The 19,102-nt window shown below is 43.6% G+C and overlaps 1 protein-coding gene across 1 annotated transcript in view; it reads left to right on the top strand.

Moving 5' to 3' along the window:
* Positions 1-17,107, top strand: part of LOC149829708 (actin-interacting protein 1-2-like) — a 33,511-nt gene extending 16,404 nt beyond the window's left edge. The window contains exons 4-5 of the mRNA XM_090015270.1: positions 354-761; positions 16,850-17,107. Coding sequence (XP_089871396.1) covers positions 354-761; positions 16,850-17,107 — 666 coding nt within the window. The remainder of the gene's footprint in view (positions 1-353; positions 762-16,849) is intronic.
* Positions 17,108-19,102: the final 1,995 nt, after the last annotated feature.

Below are 19,102 nucleotides of genomic sequence, written 5' to 3' on the forward strand. Positions count from 1 at the left end.
TTAAGTTATATTGTCCTAGTCCAATTTGATGATTTTATCAGGTGTTCTCCAAATATTTGGTCCTCTTCTTTGATGTTCGGATAGTAAATATCAGGGATAGTCCATATATTCTTGTCTGGAAAGCTTTCCAGCCAATTATAAAAGTTCAATACACGGTAGTATTGCTCACCAAGTCTGATGAATAGCATATTCCTTTAATAAGGAACAATTTCTTAATCTACCTGCCAAATTCCAATTGATGATATCCTGCTGTGGGGCTTATATTTTGCTGACTGTACAACAACTGTAGCTATGTACAATATGTTCAACTTGCTTTTGCTACAAGAGATGATCCTTTTCCCAAAATTTTACAGGTAAGGAGAATTCCACTGCATGCTGATCAGTGTGGTGATGAAGAACAAATTGATATTGGTGCACAACCAAAGGACTTAAATATTGCACTTGATAAGCCCGAGCTGGCATTGCTTTCAACTGATTCAGGAGTAATCATGCTTCGTGGATCCAAAGTGTTGTCAACTCTGAATCTTGGGTTTGCTGTGACGGCATCTGCAATTTCACCTGATGGAAGTGAGGCCATTGTTGGTGGCCAAGATGGGAAACTCCACGTCTATTCTGTCAATGGGGACACTCTCACTGAAGAGTCAGTCCTTGAGAAGCATCGTGGTGCTATTAACGTCATTCGTTTCTCCCCAGATGCCTCTATGTTTATTTCTGGTGATCTCAATCGAGAAGCTGTTGTATGGGACCATGTCACTCGAGAGGTACCATCTCTCTCTCTCTCTCTCTCTCTCTCTCTCTCTCTCTCTCTCTCTCTCTCTATATATATATATATATATATATATATATATATATATATATATATATATATATATATATATGTGTGTGTGTGTGTGTGTGTGTGTGTGTGTGTGTGTATCAATCCTTGAACACAAGCACACACACATAACAAAAAGAAAACAAGAATTGGTGTATGTACAGAGTCTACAGACAGTATGCGAGGGAGATGCACATTATAACACTTTGCAAACCATGTAAATCCTTTTTTTTTTGTCTAAGAGAAATAATTTAAGCCAGGGGATAAGAAATCTTTCAACAAGCTTACAGAATAGATCAAATTAAGATTCTTAATCACCAGTCCTATTCCGACCAATCCAAGCTAAATCCCCATCTGGCCATTTTATTGGCACAATCCAAAGCTTGTTTGAACAACCACTGAAATGCTGGATAAAACCAAAACAAATGCTCAATTGTTTCGTTCTCATCGAAACAGAAGTAGCAAGTACTTGCAAGCTGGAAACTTTTGTCTTTCAATTTGCACTGGTTATTAACCTTATCAAGTGCTAAGAGCCACACAAATATCTTGGCTGTAGGAGAGGGATGGAAACCCTGGACGGTGTCATTTGGAAAGTGGTCTACATCTTTACAGCCAAAAGCATGGCTAAATGAAGCTATAGAGAACATAACACATCCGTCACATTTCCATATAAGGAATTCTCGCTGTCAGAAATTTTCCATGGGCCTAAAAATCCAATAGCCATAACCAAAACCAATCTTCTACCTCTTGCTCCGTGAAATTCCTTCTGAATTCAGTGAACTAACTAGCTCTTCCTTTCCAACATTCACTTACATGTATGCTGTTATCTCTGTTTATGTGAAAAAATGGTGGATATCTTTCAGCAAGAGTTACATCCCTGGACCATAAGTCAGTCTGGAACCTCAGCTTGACCCCTTTGCAAGCTTGATTTGAACCATAAACTTAATTACCAATTCAATCACCCCCCTTTGCAAGGTCGTACTCCCTTGAAGATTTGATTATTTGGTTCCAGCCAACCACACCACCAGCTGAGATAGAGCTACCATTTCCACGTACCAATCCATTTATCCCCTTCACCCAAGCCTATGGGACCAAAAAACAAGTTAGATTCCAGATTTGTTTAAAGCTAACAATCAGATCTGCCTATGATTCCAGTAAGTGTTTTAAAATTTAACATTCAAAACAAAGAAATCTTCTGAAAAATATTAAATCCATAGAGAAGAAAGAGGTTAGAAGATTAGAGGAAAAAGCATGAAGATGAGATTAATAGATCACTTCGTCATGGTTGCTCTAATTCTGTGTCAATTTTTGTCATTTCAATTTGACTCAATGAAATAGGAAAGAGAAAATGAATATTCCAACTACAACAGGTTGATGTCCCAAGTCATTAATCACATGGGATGATCTCTCATAATAGATTAATCCTCACTACGATTGAGTTAATTCTTTTTTATTAGTCAAGCTAGGTTTGCCTGAATATGGCCCGGTTGAGATAGTGTGACTCCAACTGGTACTACAAATCAATTACCCGAGCCATTGATGACAATGATACAATACTAATGCATGTTACGTAAAGCAAAAATAAAAACACATATTGAAGAAATGCCACGTATCCTTACATCTTGTCCTTAAGAGTTAATTAAACAGAAAGATGAGCATTGTCAGGGATAGAATGGGCATGTTACAAGCTGTCCGAAATTACAGAACACAAAAAATTTGACATGAAGCAAGTTGAAGGAACTGGGAAAAGGAGGAGCCCAGTAAAGATTGGAGATCAGCAATAAGCAGGAATATTACTATTGGGGACCATAAGTTTAGCTTTAAGCAACAATGGGATTACAAAGCAAATTGTGGTGCATAAGACAAATACCAGTTTTGATAATAATGGTGTACTTTGCTATTAATTGCATGTTCTGGATTTTCATGAGAAGGTGACAAAGCAATCAAGACCTAGAATGAATTGATTTGGCGCAATATCCCTGTTATGAAAAATGTAGTAGACATTCATTCTATTGTATGTCAATGGCATTCTAGATCCAAAAAGCTTGAAAATTCTTAAGCATTTATGGCCTTGTGTGCGGTATTATAATTACCCTTGTTTTCCTAGACTACAAAATGCCTATGTCACACGGACTCGGCTAGGGAGGTGCCGCACCCGAGTCGACACGCCCCGACACGGGTGCGGCTTCGGACTCGGCCCGGACTCGGTCAACGCCGAGTCAGACTCGGTCAACGAGTCCAGGCCGCGTCCGTCCACATTTTGGACTCGGTCAACTTTGACCGAGTCCAAAAATGTCCATTTTTAAGACAAAAAACAAAAAAAAACAATTTTTATATATCTTTTTTTTTAATATATAACCAGACTGTGCAATGCATGCAGTTGCACAGTCACAAACTGTGCAACTGCAACTGCACAGTCATTGCACACAGTCTGTGTGACTGTGCACAGTCTGCACAGTCACAGACTGCATTGCACAGACTGTGTGCACAGTCTGTGTGACTGTTTCACAAGTCACAACTTATGTAAAAATATATATAAAACACGATAAAAGGTAACCCAACCATTTGAGATAGCTAAATAAATGCTTTTCCAGTTTAAAAAAATACTAGTTTCATAAGTATTAGAAAAGCTAGCTTAAGAACTACCATAAAGAAATGGGAATGCCAAATTGAAACTTTCGAAAAAATTAAGGTCATAGTTTTGGCTACTTAATTTTAATTGTTTACTAGAATTATATATATATATAGCCGAGTCCCCGTGTCCAAAATTTTTGAAATTGCGCCGCACCCGTGTCGCACCCGCACCCGCACCCATGTGACATAGCAAAATGCCATGGTTCAATTTATCAGGCATAATGTAAATCCTATATGGTTTTTTAATTTTCTTTTTGTTTCCTAAATTCTTTTTACACACATTAAAGTAGTGGAAGGCTGTCATGCTTCATCCATGTTTTTTTTTTCTTTATTTTTGATAGATTTTGTCACTATATTTAAGTTGTTCATACTTCTAACTTTTTGGTTCCCATTTGCATAGTCCATGTAAGACCCGCAATTTTTCAGAAAATATCTGAATAAAATTCATGAGGCATTTACCGGTAAAAATAGCATTTCTTCTCAGAATGCGAAACGAATCAATTCCTGCGAGCCAGTTATACTTAGGATATTCGTCGAATCGCGAATATATGCTCAAACACTCGGGAAGCCATAACTTCCTAACTAAACGAAATCAATAGATTCGTACGAGCCAACTTTCTTAGTTACGTCAATACGAAGAAAATGGCGTACTCAGAGTTTTTCGGAAAAAATCGCCGGAAACCCGAAATTCTTGCGGGACCCACGGAAATATTGGTGGGACCCACAGAAATATTCCTCAGAAAATATCTGGTGGGACCCACAAAAATATCCCATGGAATATCCAAGTGGGCCCCACACCAAGGAACCTCTTGGAATTAAAAAGAAGCCAAGGGGGTAGTTTGGGCATGAGAAAACCCAAGAGGAGGTGGGCTTGGGCTATAAATAGCCCTCCCCACTCTCTCTCTTCTCATAAAAATCGACCCCCCCTCTCTCTCTTGCCTTCTCTCTCTCTCCTAAACCTCCCCTACCTAGCCTAGCCCACCTGAGCCCACCTGACCTGGTCTGAGCCTGCCTGACTTAGCCTGAGCCTGCCTGACCTGGTCCTAACCCACCTGACCTGGGTCTGAACCCACTTGACCTGGTCCAAACCCAGTTGACTTGACTTGAACCTAGTTGGGTTTAAAGTCAAAGTCAAAGTCCTTTTTGGTCCAGATTCCGGTTTGGATTTCTGAACCCAGACTTAGCCTACTTGAGCTGAGTTCGAACCTACTGAACCCAGTTGACTTGGATTGAACCCTGTTAGGTTCAAACCACTTAGGTTGAGTAGCTTGACCTGCTCTACCTCTTTCTCAACTAAGTCAGCTTCATCTGACTTAGTCTGACCTCTCGAAGGAAGGCTCGAAGCCAAAGAAGCAACCCGGAGCCGTTTCTTCCACGATTTGAAGTAAGTTCGCTTCATTAAACCATCTCTCTCAAGTATTTGATTGTTTGTATATAGAATATACTTTCTGAAGTAGTATCTTGCTTTAGTTCTTGGTTGAGCCCTCTAGGACACTTCGGTGTTCACGCGCTCGCCTCGTAACTATCGTCGGATATATATGTTCGAATACGCAGTATATGCGTTCTTCAAAATAGTATCTCACCCTAGTTCTTGGTTGAGCCCTCTAGGACACTTCGGTGTTCACTCGCTCGCCTCGTAACTATCGTTGGATACAGATCTAGGTGTATATCTGCTGATACTGCCGACGCGTCTTATATCGCACAGGCCATGTAATTTACCTTTGCCGTCGCGTCGTATGATGCCAAGGCTCCCTGCTTTCTGTACTTCCGATTACTGCACTTCCGATTATGCATTTACTTACGCCGTCGCGTCGAACGATGCCAAGGCTCCTGCTTTCTGCAATGTATTTACTTACGCCGTCGCGTCGAACGATGCCAAGGCTTCTGCTTTGTTATATATGTAGAATATTTCGTTCAGTTACACACCCTGAACAATAGTATATGCATTTTCTTTACGCCGCCGCTGTATAAAGCACAGGCTTCTGCTTATATTACATATATGGCGCGTAAGTGAGCGTTCAAACGGAGATCAACTCCAAAATCGCCCATGCGATTCCCTTACCGCTCCTCGTACAAGATTCTGCTTGACGAATGAAGCCCCTATTGGAAAGGCTTCGCCTTTTGGCAAAATGCTCTTTACGTAAAGACTAAATCAATTACGTATGGCCTAGCTATGGCCCAAGGTTCCTGCAACCTTGATGGATGCAAAGTACGCACAACGGTGCGCATCCATTTCCCGAGTTAAGCGTAGCGATTTCCCACCAAAGAGGGGAGATGCCGCTGAAACGGATAAAAGAAACGCACGCTTTCTCCGTAAAAGAGAGGAAGTGCTGCTGAAATTCCTGAAGGAGCTAAGAATGGCTCAGAAAGAACGTAGCAGAAGTGCTACCCAGTTATAGAATGCCTTCTACGATGTAGAAAGGTTCGTCGCACCACTGCCGGTAGAGCAGAGAAGGTGTTGACAGAATGGTTGGCAGAAGAGCTGCCGAAACCAGTTAAGTGGCACAATGATGCCCTTTGTTGGAACGATGTCAGAATGACTCGTCTCCCTGACACCTGCAAGGGCATCATACTTGTAAGAGCCGTTGCGCCAAAGTAGTGGTAGCGCCTTGACGAGGTCCTGAGCTCGTTGCGTAAAAATACGCCGAGTAGCCGATCCGTAGAGATCGAGTCATGTGCATGCTCATTGAGAATTATCAGACAACCAGACTCGTAAGGGCCGCTGAGCCGGAGTGTGTTGTTTCCACCGAAAGAGGTGAAGTGCTCGTCAAAGCCGAAGTGCCGAGAGCAGAGTTAAGCATGCATATGAATAAAACTTTTGTTCCACGGTGAAAACCGTGTGGTTGATTGGGGTCGGGTACATACTTCTCAAAGGCTGCCCTATAGGCATGCAATGTTCGTCAAGTAATTGTAAGACCGGCAGGCCCCTTTCAGAATTTCTCACCGAGGAAGACGGTGATGGCGCAGCCTTGAGTGACATATATTTCACCCGAACCTGATAGAGTTCATTGATGGCCTTCGTCACTCAGAGGTATGGAGGTCGTGGTTATCCTTAAATATCTAAGGATTGAACCCAACTACTGCAGTAGCAGAATGCATTCGGATACCTAGTAAGGATCTCTTCCGGTATGCTGTACCGTCCTACTAGGGGGATGGGGTCAACAGGCTTCTGGGGTATCTAAAATACATAGAATAATCAACCCCCAGATCGTCGCGTTGTCGCCCAGATATGAGTCCCCTAAGCCCAGGGGGAGGTGCAATTATCGAAACAAAGCATTAGCTTAGGTACAGCGCTACTTTGAATGTATGAGTGGATGACGTTGTTGAGTCAGTCCTGCATAACCTTTGTGAAGGTGTCATGGTCGGTATACTACTGGACCGATTGGGAAAGAACCCCATTGATATCCGTACGACTAAGTGAAGCTCGGAGAGCTGTCCTTAGATTCGTAGGATACGGATGTGCCAAGCATAAAGGCTTGAGCTAGACATCCATTCGTGACTCTGAGGAAGTCAAGGCTAAGTCGTAGAGACTTGAGAGGTTATTCTAACTCACAGCCCTGAAGAGGCTCATGCGAAGTCATGACGACTTGCGTGGATGTTCAACTCATAGCTCTGATGAGGCTTGTGCGATATACGCTAAGTCATGGAGGCTTGAGCGTCGTATTACGAACTGCGACCCTGAGTGGTCTATGCATTTACTTGAGTTGAACAGATAGGTGTTTGCCTACTTACCAGACCATCAGTGGTGCCTGACCCCGTTTAATGGGGATTTCAGGTGTTGAACCTGCGTGGCGATATGCGGAGCAAGGCGGCATCAAGTTCCAGGGTTTCTCTAGACAGAGTTGTACTGCTTCCTTTTTATTGAACCTACACTGCTTTCCTAAGCAGTAGTGTTGTAATAAACATATGTTTTCGATAAAATAGAACACTTTGGTGGTCAATGAGTTGCTTGGCCACATACCTGCAACGTGCTCGGAGTTTTCTAAAACTGACGACTCATTATCGTCTTATTCCGCTGCTAAAAGCTTTTCTAAGTTCCGCTGCAATGAAAAAAAAAAAAAAAAAAAAAAAAGAAATTCATGAAAATTTTAACTTAGCTTTGTTTTGGAAATCCGGGGCGTTACAGAATTGGTATCAGAGCATGAGTCTGAGAAACCTGGTTCAAGATCCGTCATGGTACCGATATCGCACTGTAAGTATATGTTTTTATACTTTTGTTCTGATCTGGGTGCATCTTTGTATAGATGGCAACTCATGACTCGCGTGGATATTGCTATCGCTGCAAGGTCATGCACGATGAGTGGATATGCCCGTATGAAGTCCAAGACTGCCAATACTGTGGCGAAGATGGGCATTCCGCCAACGAATGCCAAAGGAAATATACCGCCGATATGGGTCGGCGGGCTTCAAAGGGTCTCAGGGATGAGACTTCGCGTGTCAGTGGACCGCATCACTCTAGTGTTGGGAGCAACCATACCCCAACATCTTTTGATGAATTACCAAGGCTGAGGGATTTTGATTTGAACTTCCCTGCAGAAGTCTATCACTCGCCAAGCTACCATCCGGCATCACATATGCCGAGCTTAAATGGCAGGAACAAAAGAGGAGATTCTTTCTGTTCGCCAATCCTTATTCCAGACTCCCAGAGTCTTGATCTTGCTAACTGGGAAAGTGGACTGGAGTCTCTCATATATCCCCAGTATTCGCTTGCTAGTGCGGAAGTGCCGCCCAAGCCAAAGCTAGTAGTGCCTGCACCAAGGCCATGTGGCAATAGATGGACCTTTTGGAGTTCGTCTTCATCAAAGAAATCCAAGTCTTAAAGAGACTGGTGATGTTTTGGAGTCAGTAGACTCATGTATATAGTTTCTCATTGCCTAAAGTCTGCCAGTGCGGCATGACGTTTTGTTTAAGGCAATGCTTGTGTAAATGTGATGTATATTAAGTAAATAAAGCTTTTACTTCTTCATATACATCGAGAAACTAAAAACAAGTGCTTGTGTGTGCATAGATAAATGGCTCCTACGACGAGGAGAACCATACCAAGCGAGGAGTCTCATACGCAAGGATTCCTGTTAGAGACACTCAACAACCTGGTTACCGCCATCCGTGAAACGAGGCCAGAACCAGTCGCACCACGAAACGAGCACCTGGGAGGAGTAACTTATGAGAAGTTCCTCAAGCTTGACCCGCCAGTTTTCATTGGCAGAGCCGATCCTGAGCTCGCGGAGAGTTGGATCGAAGAGACGGAACGTGCCTTCTTAGTACTGGGAGTACCAGAGGAAAAGAAAACCAATTTTGGCACGTATCGGCTGAAAGACAACGCACGGAAGTGGTGGGATACCACTAAGATTATCCAGTTCTCGGAAGTTGAAGTCATTCCTTGGACTGACTTCCGGAGAGCTTTCATGGATAATTACTTTCCATTACACTCCAGGAACAAGAAGAAGATGGAGTTTCTGGAATTGGAGCAGGGTGGCATGAATCTGATTGACTATACCACCAAATTTCAAAATCTTGAACGGTACTGCTCCCGGTTATTTGAGACCGACCAAGAAAGGGCCGACAAGTACATCAATGGACTGCGAGAAGGGCTAAGGTCACGGGTTATCACCAGCATGCCCCAAACGTTTCAAACGGCTGTGGCAGCAGCTTCAAAAATACAAGTGGATTGGGAGCGATCAAAAGTGATCATAGCAAAAAGGCCCATAGTTGATGGTGGGAACAAGAAGAGAATGTTTCCAAGTGGCCAGGGTTCACGACAACCCTTTCAGAAGAAAAGGTTCCAAGGTGGGAACAACACTCAACAAGTTGTAAGGCCAAGGCAGAACATGGCTCCAAACAACCTGCAGTTCAACCCAAACTGCCCAAAATGCCATGTTAATCACGCAAGAGGACCATGTCCACGTGACACAGGTGGATGCTTCTACTGTGGCAAAGTGGGCCACATTGCAAGACAATGCAGGAAGAAGCTTATTGATGAGCAGAGGAGGAATGCCGGATCTGCCGGACCCTCTCAACAAGTACCACAACGAACACAAGTCCAACGACCCCCACCTAGAGTAGAACAAAGGCCTGCTGCAGGTCGTGTATATGCTGTAACGACTGAACAAGTCGAAAATGGTGACCTGATTGAAGGCACCGTACCTGTTAATGGACATGCAGCTTACGTCTTGTTTGATTGTGGTGCTACTCATACGTTTATCTCTGACGATTTCACCGAACAACTCCACGCTTCGGTGCAACCGATTGATAAAATGATCGAAGTATATAACCCGTTGGGTTCACGCACCAAATGTATTCGGTGTGTGAAAAATTTGGATATTGAGATAGCAGGGCAACACTTGCCTACTGATGCCATCCTGATCGATATGATACAGTACGATGTCATTCTGGGAATGAATTGGTTGGCTCAGAATAATGCCAAGATTCTGTGCCGCGAGGGCAGAGTGATTCTATCTCGACCCGGATTACCTAAGATGGAATACCGGTTATCCAAACCAGTTCCACAAAAAAGGCTCATATCAGCACTTAAGGTACAAAAATACCTTAGGAAGGGTGGTGTGGCCTTCCTGTTGAGTCTCTCGGTGGAAAAATCCAACGACCAACCCCTTGAGAGTTTGGAAGTAGTGCGGGAGTTTCCCGATGTGTTTCCTGAGGAATTGCCAGGACTTCCGCCACTTCGTGAGGTTGAATTTGGAATTCAATCCTTACCTGGAACAGCGCCGATATCCAAAGCCCCGTATCGAATGGCGCCAGCTGAACTCAGTGAGTTGAAGTGTCAGTTGGAAGAACTGATGGAACAAGGGTTCATCCGACCAAGTATGTCACCATGGGGAGCCCCGGTACTATTTGTAAAGAAGAAGGATGGATCCCTTCGGTTATGCATCGATTATCGGATGCTTAACCAGGCAACCATTAAAAATAAGTACCCATTGCCTCGGATTGAGGACTTATTCGATCAGCTCAGAACAGCGAGAGTGTTCTCCAAGATCGACCTCAGGTCTGGATACCATCAGCTTAGAGTAAAGGAAGAGGATATACCCAAGACAGCCTTCAGAACGAGATACGGCCATTATGAGTTCGTAGTAATGCCCTTCGGACTCACTAATGCGCCTGCTGCCTTTATGGATCTAATGAACCGGATATTCAGACCATATTTGGATAGCTTTGTCATCGTCTTTATTGATGACATTCTCGTATATTCTGAGAACAAGGAACAACACGTGGAGCACTTGAAAATCGTCTTGAAAACCCTTCAAGATAACCAACTCTATGCTAAGTTTTCAAAATGTGAATTCTGGCTAGATAAAGTGATGTTCCTTGGTCATGTGATCTCAAAAGATGGAATCGCAGTGGATCCTGCGAAGGTGGAAGCTGTGATGGACTGGAAGCAGCCAGAAAATATCACTGAGGTTCGTAGCTTCCTTGGACTTGCCGGATATTATCGGAAGTTCATACAAGACTTCTCCCGAATCGCCGTACCGATGACGAAATTACTTAAAAAGGGAGCCAAGTTTGAATGGACTGACCAGTGTAAGGAGTGCTTTGAGGTTCTCAAACAGAGGCTTACCACTGCCCCTGTCCTTACCTTACCTTCTGGTCAGGGAGGCTTCGTGGCATATACCGATGCCTCAGGAACAGGTCTGGGTTGTGTGTTGATGCAGCATGGCAAAGTAATCGCCTATGCATCACGACAGTTGAGGGTCCATGAGAAAAACTATCCAACCCACGACTTGGAGCTTGCCGCGGTAGTGTTCGCGCTTAAAATCTGGCGACACTACCTGTATGGAGAGAAATTTGAGGTCATGTCGGACCATAAAAGCCTAAAATACCTCTTTTCTCAAAAAGAACTCAATATGCGGCAACGGCGATGGCTGGAATTCCTCAAAGATTATGAATTCACGCTTTCCTATCACCCTGGAAAGGCGAATGTTGTAGCAGATGCCCTTAGTCGCAAGACTGTTGGCACTCTGGCCAGCCTAACCGGACAATGGAAGTTGATGGAGGATTTCGTCAAGTGGAAGCCATTTTTGGCTGATTCAGGTAGAATCAAAATGTCATGTTTGACGATCCACATTGAGTTCCTCGATCGCATCGTAGCCGAACAGTTCAAGGATCCCCAGTACTTGGAATTGAAAGCTCGTGCTGAAAAAGATAACACTTTCTTCCATTTGAAAGAAGATGGAGGAATATGGATGGAAGAAAGAATTTGGGTTCCAAATAACCCTGAGCTAAGACTGGAAGTACTCCAGGAGGCCCATAGTAGCAAATATACTATCCACCCTGGGGGTACAAAGATGTTCCGAGATTTGCAGAGAAAGTACTGGTGGAAGGGTATGAAGCGTGATGTGGCTACGTTTGTCTCGAAGTGTTTGATCTGCCAGCAAGTTAAGATCGAACATCAGCGACCTGGTGGAAAGATGCAACGGATCGAGATTCCAGAATGGAAATGGGAAGGCATTACGATGGATTTCATCGTTGGATTGCCTCGGTCCAAGAGACAACATGACTCAATATGGGTGATCGTAGACAGACTCACCAAGTCTGCTCACTTCCTGCCAATCAACACTCGATACTCAACTGAACGATTGGCAGAGATCTACATTCGGGAAATCGTTAGACTCCATGGAGTGCCGATTTCGATCATATCCGATCGTGACCCGAAGTTCACCTCTCACTTTTGGGAGCAGCTTCAGAGAGCCCTGGGGACGAAACTCAAGTTCAGTACAGCATTCCATCCCCAAACAGATGGGCAATCAGAACGAACCATACAGACTCTTGAAGATATGCTAAGAGCCTGTATGCTGGAATGGAAAGGTGATTGGGATTCCCACCTAGCGTTGGCTGAATTTGCTTATAATAATAGCCACCACGCTAGCATTGGGATGGCGCCGTATGAAGCCTTGTATGGACGACCCTGTAGATCACCGATCCATTGGGGTGAAGTGGGTGAGCGAACCTTGGACTCGCCCATTGTGTTACAGCATTACACTGAGCAGGTCCACATGATCAGAAAGAAGCTACTGGCTGCTCAGAGTCGACAGAAGAGCTACGCCGATCAGCGGCGTAGGGAACTCGCTTTTGCGGTTGGAGATAAGGTTTTTATCAAGGTCTCCCCAACCAAGAGTGTGTTTCGTTTCGGAAAGAAGGGGAAGCTCAGCCCCAGATTCGTTGGTCCCTTCGAGGTTTTGAGCCGGATAGGAGAGACCGCCTACAGAGTAGCATTGCCACCGCAGTATACACAGATACACAATGTATTTCATGTGTCAATGCTTAGAAAATACGTTCACGACCCTTCCCACGTCATCCAACATGAAGATATTGACATCCAGGAGGATATGACGGTGGAAGAAAGGCCAATAGAGATCATGGACCGACGGGAGCAAGTGCTAAGGACAAAGGTCATTCCACTTGTCAAAGTAAGATGGCAACATCACGGAGTCGATGATTGCACTTGGGAGCCCGAATCGGATATGCGGGATAAATATCCTGAACTCTTCACCTTGTACTCTTAGCTGAATTTCGCGGACGAAATTCCTTTAAGGGGGTAATGATGTAAGACCCGCAATTTTTCAGAAAATATCTGAATAAAATTCATGAGGCATTTACCGGTAAAAATAGCATTTCTTCTCAGAATGCGAAACGAATCAATTCCTGCGAGCCAGTTATACTTAGGATATTCGTCGAATCGCGAATATATGCTCAAACACTCGGGAAGCCATAACTTCCTAACTAAACGAAATCAATAGATTCGTACGAGCCAACTTTCTTAGTTACGTCAATACGAAGAAAATGACGTACTCAGAGTTTTTCGGAAAAAATCGCCGGAAACCCGAAATTCTTGCGGGACCCACGGAAATATTGGTGGGACCCACAGAAATATTCCTCAGAAAATATCTGGTGGGACCCACAAAAATATCCCATGGAATATCCAAGTGGGCCCCACACCAAGGAACCTCTTGGAATTAAAAAGAAGCCAAGGGGGTAGTTTGGGCATGAGAAAACCCAAGAGGAGGTGGGCTTGGGCTATAAATAGCCCTCCCCACTCTCTCTCTTCTCATAAAAATCGACCCCCCCTCTCTCTCTTGCCTTCTCTCTCTCTCCTAAACCTCCCCTACCTAGCCTAGCCCACCTGAGCCCACCTGACCTGGTCTGAGCCTGCCTGACTTAGCCTGAGCCTGCCTGACCTGGTCCTAACCCACCTGACCTGGGTCTGAACCCACTTGACCTGGTCCAAACCCAGTTGACTTGACTTGAACCTAGTTGGGTTTAAAGTCAAAGTCAAAGTCCTTTTTGGTCCAGATTCCGGTTTGGATTTCTGAACCCAGACTTAGCCTACTTGAGCTGAGTTCGAACCTACTGAACCCAGTTGACTTGGATTGAACCCTGTTAGGTTCAAACCACTTAGGTTGAGTAGCTTGACCTGCTCTACCTCTTTCTCAACTAAGTCAGCTTCATCTGACTTAGTCTGACCTCTCGAAGGAAGGCTCGAAGCCAAAGAAGCAACCCGGAGCCGTTTCTTCCACGATTTGAAGTAAGTTCGCTTCATTAAACCATCTCTCTCAAGTATTTGATTGTTTGTATATAGAATATACTTTCTGAAGTAGTATCTTGCTTTAGTTCTTGGTTGAGCCCTCTAGGACACTTCGGTGTTCACGCGCTCGCCTCGTAACTATCGTCGGATATATATGTTCGAATACGCAGTATATGCGTTCTTCAAAATAGTATCTCACCCTAGTTCTTGGTTGAGCCCTCTAGGACACTTCGGTGTTCACTCGCTCGCCTCGTAACTATCGTTGGATACAGATCTAGGTGTATATCTGCTGATACTGCCGACGCGTCTTATATCGCACAGGCCATGTAATTTACCTTTGCCGTCGCGTCGTATGATGCCAAGGCTCCCTGCTTTCTGTACTTCCGATTACTGCACTTCCGATTATGCATTTACTTACGCCGTCGCGTCGAACGATGCCAAGGCTCCTGCTTTCTGCAATGTATTTACTTACACCGTCGTGTCGAACGATGCCAAGGCTTCTGCTTTGTTATATATGTAGAATATTTCGTTCAGTTACACACCCTGAACAATAGTATATGCATTTCCTTTACGCCGCCGCTGTATAAAGCACAGGCTTCTGCTTATATTACATATATGGCGCGTAAGTGAGCGTTCAAACGGAGATCAACTCCAAAATCGCCCATGCGATTCCCTTACCGCTCCTCGTACAAGATTCTGCTTGACGAATGAAGCCCCTATTGGAAAGGCTTCGCCTTTTGGCAAAATGCTCTTTACGTAAAGACTAAATCAATTACGTATGGCCTAGCTATGGCCCAAGGTTCCTGCAACCTTGATGGATGCAAAGTACGCACAACGGTGCGCATCCATTTCCCGAGTTAAGCGTAGCGATTTCCCACCAAAGAGGGGAGATGCCGCTGAAACGGATAAAAGAAACGCACGCTTTCTCCGTAAAAGAGAGGAAGTGCTGCTGAAATTCCTGAAGGAGCTAAGAATGGCTCAGAAAGAACGTAGCAGAAGTGCTACCCAGTTATAGAATGCCTTCTACGATGTAGAAAGGTTCGTCGCACCACTGCCGGTAGAGCAGAGAAGGTGTTGACAGAATGGTTGGCAGAAGAGCTGCCGAAACCAGTTAAGTGGCACAATGATGCCCTTTGTTGGAACGATGTCAGAATGACTCGTCTCCCTGACACCTGCAAGGGCATCATACTTGTAAGAGCCGTTGCGCCAAAGTAGTGGTAGCGCCTTGACGAGGTCCTGAGCTCGTTGCGTAAAAATACGCCGAGTAGCCGATCCGTAGAGATCGAGTCATGTGCATGCTCATTGAGAATTATCAGACAACCAGACTCGTAAGGGCCGCTGAGCCGGAGTGTGTTGTTTCCACCGAAAGAGGTGAAGTGCTCGTCAAAGCCGAAGTGCCGAGAGCAGAGTTAAGCATGCATATGAATAAAACTTTTGTTCCACGGTGAAAACCGTGTGGTTGATTGGGGTCGGGTACATACTTCTCAAAGGCTGCCCTATAGGCATGCAATGTTCGTCAAGTAATTGTAAGACCGGCAGGCCCCTTTCAGAATTTCTCACCGAGGAAGACGGTGATGGCGCAGCCTTGAGTGACATATATTTCACCCGAACCTGATAGAGTTCATTGATGGCCTTCGTCACTCAGAGGTATGGAGGTCGTGGTTATCCTTAAATATCTAAGGATTGAACCCAACTACTGCAGTAGCAGAATGCATTCGGATACCTAGTAAGGATCTCTTCCGGTATGCTGTACCGTCCTACTAGGGGGATGGGGTCAACAGGCCTCTGAGGTATCTAAAATACATAGAATAATCAACCCCCAGATCGTCGCGTTGTCGCCCAGATATGAGTCCCCTAAGCCCAGGGGGAGGTGCAATTATCGAAACAAAGCATTAGCTTAGGTACAGCGCTACTTTGAATGTATGAGTGGATGACGTTGTTGAGTCAGTCCTGCATAACCTTTGTGAAGGTGTCATGGTCGGTATACTACTGGACCGATTGGGAAAGAACCCCATTGATATCCGTACGACTAAGTGAAGCTCGGAGAGCTGTCCTTAGATTCGTAGGATACGGATGTGCCAAGCATAAAGGCTTGAGCTAGACATCCATTCGTGACTCTGAGGAAGTCAAGGCTAAGTCGTAGAGACTTGAGAGGTTATTCTAACTCACAGCCCTGAAGAGGCTCATGCGAAGTCATGACGACTTGCGTGGATGTTCAACTCATAGCCCTGATGAGGCTTGTGCGATATACGCTAAGTCATGGAGGCTTGAGCGTCGTATTACGAACTGCGACCCTGAGTGGTCTATGCATTTACTTGAGTTGAACAGATAGGTGTTTGCCTACTTACCAGACCATCAGTGGTGCCTGACCCCGTTTAATGGGGATTTCAGGTGTTGAACCTGCGTGGCGATATGCGGAGCAAGGCGGCATCAAGTTCCAGGGTTTCTCTAGACAGAGTTGTACTGCTTCCTTTTTATTGAACCTACACTGCTTTCCTAAGCAGTAGTGTTGTAATAAACATATGTTTTCGATAAAATAGAACACTTTGGTGGTCAATGAGTTGCTTGGCCACATACCTGCAACGTGCTCGGAGTTTTCTAAAACTGACGACTCATTATCGTCTTATTCCGCTGCTAAAAGCTTTTCTAAGTTCCGCTGCAATGAAAAAAAAAAAAAAAAAAAAAAAAGAAATTCATGAAAATTTTAACTTAGCTTTGTTTTGGAAATCCGGGGCGTTACAGTCCATCTCTCTTTCTTCCTTTCCCTTCCGCATTAATCCTTTTTAGAAATGTAATGTTAATTACCAAGGTTTGATTTTTAACTTCCTGAACATTTGTCTCACTAACCAGTTGACTATCTTCTGCAGGTTAAGCTTAAGAACATGTTGTACCATACTGCTCGTATAAATTGTGTGGCTTGGTCTCCTGATAGCACAATGGTTGCTACGGGATCTCTAGACACAAGCATAATTATATATGAAGTTGATAAGCCAGCTTCAAGTCGTATAACCATAAAGGGTGCTCACTTGGGAGGTGTTTATGGATTAGTTTTCAATGATGATTGCACTGTTGTAAGCTCTGGTGAAGATGCATGCATTCGTGTGTGGAGATTAGTGCAGCAGTAACGGGATCGTAACTGCAATTGATGGTTGATTTGGTTTTGGAAGCAAGTTGTGTGGCCTTACATTTCTTGCTCTGTGCAGTCTTCGTCAAAAGAATTCTCTGTTTTGTTTGTAGGAAAACCCTTTCCAGTTTGTCTTTGATTGAAGACTAGAAGAACATAGCAGAATGGTTCGTGTTTTGATATGATTTTGCTGATGTGAGTTTTTTGCCTTTTTTGGGTTATATTGGGTGTTTTTTTTTTCCTTCTCCTTTTGTCGGTCTGATCAGCCATGCATACACCTAAATATTTTCCATGATCATATTTGTGTATGCAATGTTCATTGCTGGAATTGTGATGAAATAATAGAATGCTTAATCCCTTGGCCTATTCGCACTCTCTTCTTTGTTCAAGCATGGATATTGCTTTCTTTTCGGGGGGGGGGGATGAAAGAGACACTCTTTTGTAGGAAAGAGAACTTTTACTAAGGGAGGTGAAACAAACATCTCCATGGAAAACATGTGGTGGTGTTTACATAATAAAGGCAAACAAGCATCTTTCCTGTCAAAATGGGTTCACACCACTGTTGTCTGTATCGGAATCGGACTTGTATCGTTTGGCCCAATGATTCAGGTGAATCCTCCAATATCCATTCTCAAGTGAATTATTCTGAATTGGCCAAAAAATAATTAAAAAATATTGTGTCAATCAGAACGTGACACATGTTAAAGCCATTAAAATAATATAAAAAATTAATTTTAATCTATTTTTTACATTTTATTAAAAAATAGCCAATTCAGGTCAGTATTTTCTGGTGCATCGACATTCAGGCCAATATCGACAACACTGGTTCACACCTTCCCCCCATGGGAAAGAACTTTTTCTCATGCGTCCCTTCAAGAAGTGGCTTCCCTTGGGTGGGGATGCAATAAATGCCCTCTTGATGATATTTCGATCTTAAGAATGTGAAATAAGTCTCCATATGGAAACTGGTAGTTGGAGGGAGTTTATGCATTTGACAAAGTGGCAGCAGTCCATTTCTGGATTTGGCATCTACCATTTTATGAGGTGGTAGTTGCTAAATCCAGTTTTCAATGCAAATACAAAGGCCGTCTCACCTCCTTTCTCAAATGCATAAAGTGCCTTAACATCATTCTCTGGCACAACTGCCACTCAGTGAATCATATTTTTGATCCTATATCCGACCAAATTTGATTGTTCAGTTGCATTTGATAAGCTAAAACTATTCGAGTATAATTCGATTCTGATTTTGCTATCAAATCTGATAAATATCCAAATTTGAAGGATATCTGAATCTGTTTATATGTAACATATAGCGATTACGTAATGATTTATTGTGATAGGTATTATTATGTACAGTGATTACTGTGATAGTGATTACTATGTATAGTGATTATTGTGACCTATGTATAGCGATTAGTACGTATAGCGATTACTTTGATATTGATTATTGTGTATATGATTACAGTGATAGCGAGTGTGCAACGATTATTATATATAGGAATTACTGTGTATAGCGACATGTAAAAGTACAAATGAGAGTAATTTTGATTTGATACAAATAATATGTTATTTTGTGCTACACAGAGGTCAGAAGATAAGTAGAGCGCCAGGTGAAAAGCTCAAAGGGCGGTGTCAGTGGCCTGCAGTTCTGTCGTAATATGGACATCTGAGTGAATATCAGAATGATCAATTATGAAATATGCACTTCAGTGGCTTTCTCGTGTTGGAACACTATGACCCACCCGGTCAATAAGTGAAATCATAAGATGAACACATTCCAGTTTGATTCTTTTGAGATCACCATGACCCTAGAAGATGTGCCACAAATTACGGGTCTTAAGTGACATAGAATTGTTGTCCTAGCATGAGATTCAAACTATAATGCAAGGGACAAGTGCACGACCCTTCTAGGAATGTCGATGGAGGATTGGGGTCAATGTATTTTTGGTGAAAGCAATTTCACATTAATGAAAGTTTCTTCTTTTCGTAATAAATG

Source organism: Nuphar pumila, chromosome 8, assembly GCF_984573655.1.
Source record: "Nuphar pumila chromosome 8, dmNupPumi1.hap1.1, whole genome shotgun sequence".
NCBI classification, from domain to species: domain Eukaryota; kingdom Viridiplantae; phylum Streptophyta; class Magnoliopsida; order Nymphaeales; family Nymphaeaceae; genus Nuphar; species Nuphar pumila.